This window comes from Eimeria necatrix, genomic scaffold, assembly GCF_000499385.1.
Source record: "Eimeria necatrix Houghton genomic scaffold, Enh_scaff145, whole genome shotgun sequence".
NCBI classification, from domain to species: domain Eukaryota; phylum Apicomplexa; class Conoidasida; order Eucoccidiorida; family Eimeriidae; genus Eimeria; species Eimeria necatrix.
Window position 1 is genome coordinate 5,191 of NW_013654956.1, and position 8,074 is coordinate 13,264.

At 57.6% G+C, this 8,074-nt stretch overlaps 2 protein-coding genes across 2 annotated transcripts; both read right to left on the minus strand.

Annotated features, from left to right (window-relative positions):
- Nucleotides 1-387: 387 nt before the first annotated feature.
- Nucleotides 388-1,683, minus strand: ENH_00014350 (hypothetical protein, conserved; the record flags this gene model as incomplete). The annotated part of the gene is made up of 1 exon (XM_013584289.1): nt 388-1,683. One exon carries the CDS (start codon nt 1,681-1,683, stop codon nt 388-390), a length of 1,296 nt encoding a protein of 431 aa, XP_013439743.1.
- Nucleotides 1,684-3,856: 2,173 nt separating this feature from the next.
- ENH_00014360 (hypothetical protein, conserved) lies at nt 3,857-4,996 on the minus strand (the record flags this gene model as incomplete). Its single annotated transcript, XM_013584290.1, has 1 exon — nt 3,857-4,996. The coding sequence occupies one exon, from the start codon at nt 4,994-4,996 to the stop codon at nt 3,857-3,859; it is 1,140 nt and encodes a 379-aa protein (XP_013439744.1).
- Between the last annotated feature and the right edge of the window lie 3,078 nt (nt 4,997-8,074).

Below are 8,074 nucleotides of genomic sequence, written 5' to 3' on the forward strand. Positions count from 1 at the left end.
CCGAAGGTGAGGGCCCCGTTGAGGGGCCCCCGCAGCAAACTGGCGAGGCCCCCCCCCGCGCTGGCGAGCCCCACAAGTCTGCCAAATGCTGCAGCAGCAAAAGTGTCAGCAGCAAAGCAGTAGACTTGGCCGCTGAAGTTGGAGAGGTGGCAGCAGCAGCAGAGGGGGGCCAGCAGCCTTGCTGCAGCAGGCGGCAGCAGCAGCGTGCTGCAGTGCAGCAGCAGCCCGCTGCTCGCCTCGAACAGCAGCAGCAGCAAACTCCCCGCCCCACACCAGGCCCCCAGCAGCCCCAGCAGCACTGCTGGCAGCAAAGACACGGGGCCCAAAAGGCCTATTAAGTCGTTTGTCTTTTTGTCAAAAAGATTTTCCCCAGAAGTCAAAAAAAAACTAAAATGCACTGAGTCCAAAGCCCAGTACAGCAGCAGCAGCACAAAGTGCGCAGACAACGCCTGCCGCACAAACGACGTCTCCTTGCCTCCTGCTGCTGCTGCTGCTGCGGGCGCTGCTGCTGCTGCTGCTGCTGCTGCGGGCGCTGCTGCTGCTGCTGCTGCTGCTGCTTCTGGGGGCGCGGCGAGCGCGGCTTCGCTCGGCACCCCCGCGGCCTCGTCCGCCGCCGCTGCTGCTGCTGCGGGTGCTGCTGCTGCTGCTGCTGCTGGTGCTGCTGCTGCTGCTGCAGCGGGGCGGGGCAGCAGCAGCTCGGGCTCGTCGGGGTCGCACTTGAGAGTGGATCTTTCTGCGGGGTCGTTTGCTGCTGCGAATTTGCTGCTGAGTTCTTCCTGCGACAAATAAGGCCTGCGGGGCAGCAGCAGCAGAGGCCCGCCAGGCCGCGTCCATGATGGCCGTCACGCTGAAGCTGGCACTCATTGCTGCACAAACCAAAACCAAGACAAGCTGCTGCTGCTGCGGGAAAAGCTTAGCCACAGTTAAGGCCGGGAGATAGCCTGCGTCAGCTCCTGCTGCCAGCAGCAGCACAGCAGGCACGTAGAGCTGCTGCTGCTGCTTCGAGAGGCCCAGCAGCAGCCAGCCCGCGGCCCCACACAGCTGCCCCGCTGCTGCAGCAGCACGGGGGCCCCCCCAGTCCAGGAGGGCCCCCGCGGGCAGCGAGCAGCAAAAGGAGACAGCCATTCCCAGCGTGAAGAGAAACTGCACTTGTTCGTCCTGCGCCGCGCACGCGTACCGCCGCTGCTGCTGCTGCTGCTGCTGCTGCTGCTGCTGCTGCTGCTGCTGCGGGTCGCACAGCCACAGGTACGCCCCGTCCCGCAGCAGCATGTTCGACAAGTGCGGCCACCCAAACAGCACGCGGGCGCTCACTGACACGTACAGCAGGTGCAGCAGCAGCAGCAAATAGCGGTTGAGGCCCCACGGCGTGGGCTGCGCGGAAGCCAGCGGCGCTGCTGCTTTCAGCTGCTCCAGGCTCCTGCTGCTGCTGCTGCTGCTGCTGCTGCTGCTGCGGCTGCTGCTGCGCCGGCGGCCTCCGACGCGGCTCCGGGGACTCTCCACGCAGACGCACACCTGCCCCTCTCCTGGAGCCGCTGCTGCTGCTGCTGCTGCTGCTGCTGCTGGGGAGGGGGGAGAAAGGGGGGACGGGGGCCCCGTCATGTCTGCTGCGGAAGAAAGCTGAGGGGGCTCAGACAACTGGGGGGCCCCCTTGGGGGCCCCTGACGACTGCGGCTGCGCCGCCATGGGAGCTGCGCGGCGCTGCGGCTGCCGCTGTCAAGACAGAAGACGAGGGGGGCAGCAGAAGAGAAAGAAAAGGGCCAAAACGGGGGCTTGTTCATAAATGTATTGGCCCTTCGAGGCCTGCTGCTGCTGCTGCTGCTGCGGGGGGGCGCTGCTGCTGCTGGTTCGTGCTCTGGAACCCGCAGACGGCGGCGGGAATCCGAGCGCCAAAGGGGGAAAGTGTCAAGCCAAGATGAAGTAAATCCAAAAAACAAAGACAAAAAAGGTATTTAAAGCGCTTTGAGTCGCGGAATGAAGAACATCTGCGCAGGATCGTGGCAACGGGCAACAGACAGCGCCAACCACGGGCGGCGGTTTCGGCCCACCCGCCGCTGTGGGGCAGCGAAAGCTGCACGAATTCTCCCAATTCCATAAAGGATTTGCAATTCCAACATTTAAATCTCCAAATTTAAAGCATTTAAGTCCAATTCCGGCCGCGAACTGCCGAAGTTTCCGCCGGCCGAGCGCGGCAGAGCAGCAGCCGCCAACTTGAGGTGTACCTACACCCCGGCGATTTCGCCCGCCTTCGGCTTTCGCCTTCAGTCACTTTTGTTATTCTGCAGTTTCGTTTCGTCTTAGTGCGATTTAAGTTCAATTAATTGAATTCTTTCTCGATATTATTGAATTCTTTCTCGGAAAAGACCCGCAGCAGCAGCCCCGGAGTTTCGCGAAGTCCAGCTTTCCAGTTTTTCTTCTTTTCTCGTGGGTTTCCGAATTTTGAAACTTCAGAAAGCAATGCAAAACTTGAACTTGAACGAACTTCCAGGCTGAGCCGAGAAGCCCTCCTTTTCCCCGAAAGCCTCTTAAATGGACTTCTTTGAAATACTTTTCAATAATTGCAAATAATTGCAAATCACTTTTCTTGCAAATTGAACTTTTCCTTTCGAAACAAAGCCAGAAACTCCGCCCGCCGCTGCGCCTCCGCACAGCCAAAGCCACCGGCTTTCCGGGAATTAGTTGAATTCCGAAACAAATTCAATTAACTCGCAGACAGTTTTAATTAAAATTGAACTTTAATTGTTGCTGCTGATTGAATACTTCAGAAACAAACAAAGAGCTGCTTCTCGCGGCTCCCTCCTGCTGCAGTTTCCTGCTGCTGCTTCCAAAATGGCCCGCTGCAGCAGCAGCAGCAGCAGCTCATTAATGTTAATTTCAAATCTGCAAACTAAAAAGAAATGAATCTGACTTCCAAGAACAAATAAAAGGACCTCTCGTTAATGCATGCATTCCTTTCAATGCTGCATGCAAAAGATGAGAGAAGAAGCAGCAGCTAATTCCTCCATCTTTTTGCATGCAGCAGCAAAAGAAATGCATGCAACAAAAGCCCCAAAGGCGGGCCCGCCTTTGCTGCTTCTTTCTCTGGGTCTGAGCCAGCTGTTTAGGGCCTGCAGCAGCAAAGAAGCCTCAGCAGCAGCAGCAGCAGCAGCAGCTGCTGCTGCTGCTGCTGCTGCTGCTGCGGCTCTGCTGCACAGGCGCAAACGCTGCGGTGTCTCGACACTCCAGTTCTTTGTTATTAGCTGCGAACTGGAGGGTGTACATACACCCGAATAACTGCTGCACTCATTTACAGTCTCTACATTAACACCTGCTTCCCCTGCTGCAGCCTAAGAAGCAAAATGCTGCTGCTGCTGCAGCAGCAAACCTCAGTTCGCAAGCAGATCTGCCCTGCTGCTGCTGCTGCTGCTGCTGCTGCTGCTGCTTTTGTCTCCCTCTACGCTTCAAGTTCAATTTACAGATAATGCGTCCCTGCAGAAGGCTGCAGCAGCAGCTGGGGAGTCTCCGCAGCAGCAGCAGCAGCTGGGGAGTCTCTGCAGCAGCAGCAGCAGCTGGGGAGTCTCTGCAGCAGCAGCAGCAGCTGGGGAGTCTCCCCCGCCGCAGCAGCATCTGTAGAATCTCTGCTGCCGAAGAGTCTCAGCAGCAGCAGCAGCAGCAGCTGGAGAGCCTCTGCCGCCGCAGCAGCAGCAGCTGGAGAATCTCTGCTGCAGCAGCAGCAGCAGCTGGAGAGTCCCTGCTGCAGCAGCAGCAGCAGCTGGAGAGTCCCTACTGCAGCAGCAGCGTGCATGCACCGCATGCAGAAGCAAAAAGTAAAGACAGGGGCCGCGGCGCTGCGCTGTACATACACTGGAAAGAAAAGTCCTCAGGAGAACTGCAGCTTTTTAATAAATGCATTTGCGCTGCTGTAGTCTGCTGCAGCAGCAGCAGCTGCTGCTGCTGCAGCAGCAGCTGCTGCAGCAGCTGCTGCAGCAGCAGGCGCTGCGGTGTCTAGACACCCTGCCGCCCCCAAAACCCCACACGCCCCAGCTGAGGTGTCTATACACCCCACAGCCCCTCCGCTGTCTTTTCCTCCTCCGGGCGGCCCCAGCAGTTCGGGTGTACGTACACCTGCTGCTGCTGCTGCTGCTGCTGCTGCGCCCGCGGGCTCTCGCGGGCCCAAACGCCCCTCCCCAGCTGCAGCAGCAGCAGCAGCAGCAGCAGCAGCTGCTGGCGCCCGCAGCCTTTGTCTGTGCAGGCGCTCATTGTGGCAAAGCAAAAGGTACTCATTTGCTGCTGCATAGGGGGAGCAGCAAGAGTCTGCTGCTGCTGCTGCTGCTGCTGCTGCTGCTGCTGCTGCTGCTGCTTGCGGCGCCTCTGCAGCCGAAAAATAAACTGGGGCCCCTGCGCTGCTGCCCCCAGCGCCGCGCTGAAGACCTGCTGCTGCTGCTGCTGCCGTTGCTGCTGCTGCTGCTGCTGCTGCTGCTGCGTGGCCGCTGCCAGACGCCTCCCTCGGGGCCCCGGCTGCGCATGCAATGCATGCACTGCATGCATTGCATGCAGTGCATGCATTGCATGCATTGCATGCAGTGCATGCATTGCATGCATTGCATGCATTGCATGCATTGCATGCATTGCATGCATTGCATGCATTGCATGCAGCGGCGAGTTTGGGGCTTTCTGTATCTCGAGGGGGAGCGAGGCTGCTGCTGCGGATGTACAAGCAGCACCTCTTGACCCAAAGAGCCACTGAAGGACTCCCTGCTGCTGCTGCTGCTGCTGCTGCTGCTGCTGCTGTTGCTGCTGCTGCTGCTGGCTCAGGGGACTTTGCTGTTCTTCGGCGTTTCTGGCGGAGAGCCGAAGCAGCAACGGAGTGTCTGTACACCTGAGGCAGCGCAGAAGCGGCCTCCGGAGCCGCGCTGCTGCTGCTGCTGCTGCTGCAGCTGAAGTCGAGAGCAGCAGCAGCAGACAGGCGGGTCTGCCGCAGCAGCAGCGAGCTGCTGGGCACGTCGCAGTCGCAGTCCATGGCTTGCTGCTGCTGCTGCTGCTGCTGCTGCTGCTGCTGCTGCGAGGCCCCTAGGGGCGGAAGCAAAGGGGGGAAAAGACGGAAAGGAAAAGAGGAACTGGCCAAAGTTGCTGCTGCTGAGCCTCTCCGTTGCAGCAAAATGCGCAAAGAAGGCTGCAGCACATCCTCCCGCAGCAGCAAATTCAATAATGAGCTGCAGACTTTCTGAAAAGCTGCACGCGGAGCTGGAGGCGCGGCGCTGAGGTGTACGTACACCTCAGCGCCGCCATCGAGTCGACCGCAGCCGGCAGCAGCGCGCAGCAGCAGCTCCTCGGAAGCAGCAGCTCCGCAGCAGCTTGGAAGCAGCAATTTGCAAAGAAATAATTAATTAATGTTCAGTTTCTTTTGTTTTGTCCGCGCGGAGTTGCATGCGGCTTCGCTCGCAGCTTGCTGCTGCAGCAGCGGCTCCGCGCTGCTGCCCAGCGTCGCTTGGGGCTTCCGCGCTGCTGCTGCTGCTGCCTTTTGCCTTTTGTTGCGGACTTCGGGAGAATTCGAAAACAAATAACAAAAGAGTTTCCAATTTGCAACAAATGAGGGGAAATTGGGGCCAAACAGACGCAGCCAAGCCGCAGACACTGCGAGGTCACATGGGGATGAGCACTGCTGCTGCTGCTGCTGCTGCAGCAGCAGCAGAAACGCAGCAAAAGTCTTCGGAAATGTCATTTGCATGCATTCAAGTGTCTGCTAAAGGACAAACAATACACCTGGTGTACATACACCTCGAAAGCCACTAACTTCCCCCACCCAAAGGAGCTGCCGGCTCCCTTCTGGGCCCCGCTGCAGCTGCTGCTGCTGCGCGCTGCTGCAGCTGCTGCTGCAGCGCCGCTGCAGCAGCGCAGCCAAGAGGCGAGCTGCTGGGGCGGCTGCCGGCGCAGCAGCAGCAACTCGCAGCAGCAACTAAACCGCAGCTGCTGCAGACACCGGCAGCAGCAAACTTGGCTGTTTGCTTCCTTTGGAATTATCTTTCTAGCAGCAAATAGGAAAGGGCCCCGCAGCTTCTCTAATGAGCTGCAGAGCTTTCACAGAGAGTTGCTGCAGCTCAACTAAAGCAACTACGAGCAGCAGCAGCAGCAGCAGCAGCAGCAGCAGCAGCAGCAGCCTGCTGCTGCTCCAAGCCAGTGGACCAGTGGACCTCTCAGTGGTCACAGCGCCGCTGAGGCTTCTGCAGCCTCCACTACTGCAGCTGCAGCACTCCGCAGCGTTCAGCCCCTCCGCTGCTGCCGCTGCTGCTGCTGCTGCTGCTGCTGCTGCTGCTGCTGCGCCTACTGCTGCTGCGGGCTGTTGGACTTGGTGGTGGCTGCAGTCTGCAGCAGCGGGGCCACTTCGCTAATTGCTGCCTGCAGCAGCAGCAGCTCTTTTTCCAGATCTGCTTTCTTCTGCAGCGCAGCTTCTTGCACAGCTTCGGGGGCTTTTACGAAGTTGGGTTCTTTTATTTTCTTTTCGTAGCCCTCCAGCTGCAGCAGGAACAGAAGCAGCAAAGCAAATGCACAACAATTAACCTCCAGCAGCAGCAGCAGCAGCAGCAGCAGCAGCAGCAGCAGCAGCAGCAAGGGGTGCTTGGCCCGCCGGCTGCTGCTGTTTGTCTTATTAAACCTGCGTTTGGTGTGTAAGAATGTGGTGAAGGTTCGCATGCAGATGTGTCTCGTGCTGCAGTTCGCACAAGGCCCGTTGCTGCTGCGCATTTTCGCTGCTGCTGCTGCTGCTGCTGCTGCTGCTGCTGCTGCTGCTGCTCCCGCTGCAGCGGAGCTAGGCCGCGCAACCTCGCAAGTAAATGAGCAGCAGAACTAGTCTGCACTAGAACGAATTCAAAGGAACGCCCCACGTGCTGCAGCGAACAGCAGCAAGCTGCTGCTGCTGCTGCTGCTGCTGCTGCTGCAGCGGGACTGACCTTGCTGCGCAAGTTGGCCTTTTTCTTTTCCAACTTGTCCAGAGTTTGCGAAATGTTAACTCCTTCTCCGATTTGGAGGTAAATGGTGACTTGGGGGGAAACGACGTCTGAGACGCAGCCGGCGGGGGGGGTGTCAGTGTCAGTGAGGATGGAAACCTGGTGGAAAGCAGAGGAAAAAGCGGACTTTTGCGGATTTTTTTGGATTAAATATATTTAATTTGACAAATTAAAAGTTCTGAAAAGGTATTTAACTCTCACTTTGCTCAGTTTCGCGAGGATCGCCATGGTCGCCGCCGTTTCTTGCAAAAACGGAGCTGCTGCTGCTGCTGCTGCTGCTGCAGCAGACCGCAGCAGCACGAAGCCCTGTGGCTTCGTCTTGGGCGGAATCTCCAGCGCCGCCAACAGCGAGCGGAAGTGCCCCACGATTTGCTGCAGCTGCTGCATGTTGGCCTGCGCAGCAGCAGCAGCAGCAGCAGCAGCAGCAGCAGCAGCAGCACTGTTGCATGTTCCTGACCACTTCACACTGTGCACGACCCGCACATTATTCCCGTGATATTACTCGAGAACCCGCCCGAAACCCCGCGCAACTCCCCAAATCAGGGTTTAGGGTTTAGGGTTTAGGGTTTAGGGTTTAGGGTTTGGCGGACGTCGAGGGCGGGGTCTGTCCAGGCGAGGACTTGCTGCGGGTAGCTGCTGACGCAAATCGATTCTGCTTTTCCGGAATAAAAAGGAATTCTTTGGAAAAGTTCTTCCGTCAAAAAAGGACAAATAGGATGCAGCAGCCGCAGCCCCCAGTCCACGCAAATGAACAGCACTTCCTGCGCGCAGCGGCAGTCCCGCGCTGCTGCTGCTGCTGCTGCTGCTGCTGCTGCTGCTGCTGCTGCTGCTGTCGCGGGCTGCAGCCGCGGCTTTATGGCCTCCAAGTAAACGTCGCAAAGTTCGTAAAGCCAAAAGTTGTAAATTGCATTCACCACTTCTGCAAACTCGAAGTTCTCGAAGCCGCGGTTGGCCTGATAAAATAAATAAATAAAATAAAATAAAATAAAATAAAATAAAATAAAATAAATAAAATAAATAAAATAAATAAAATAAAATATAATATAATATAATATAATATAATAAGTAATTAGATCCGAGGGAAAAGCAAAAAC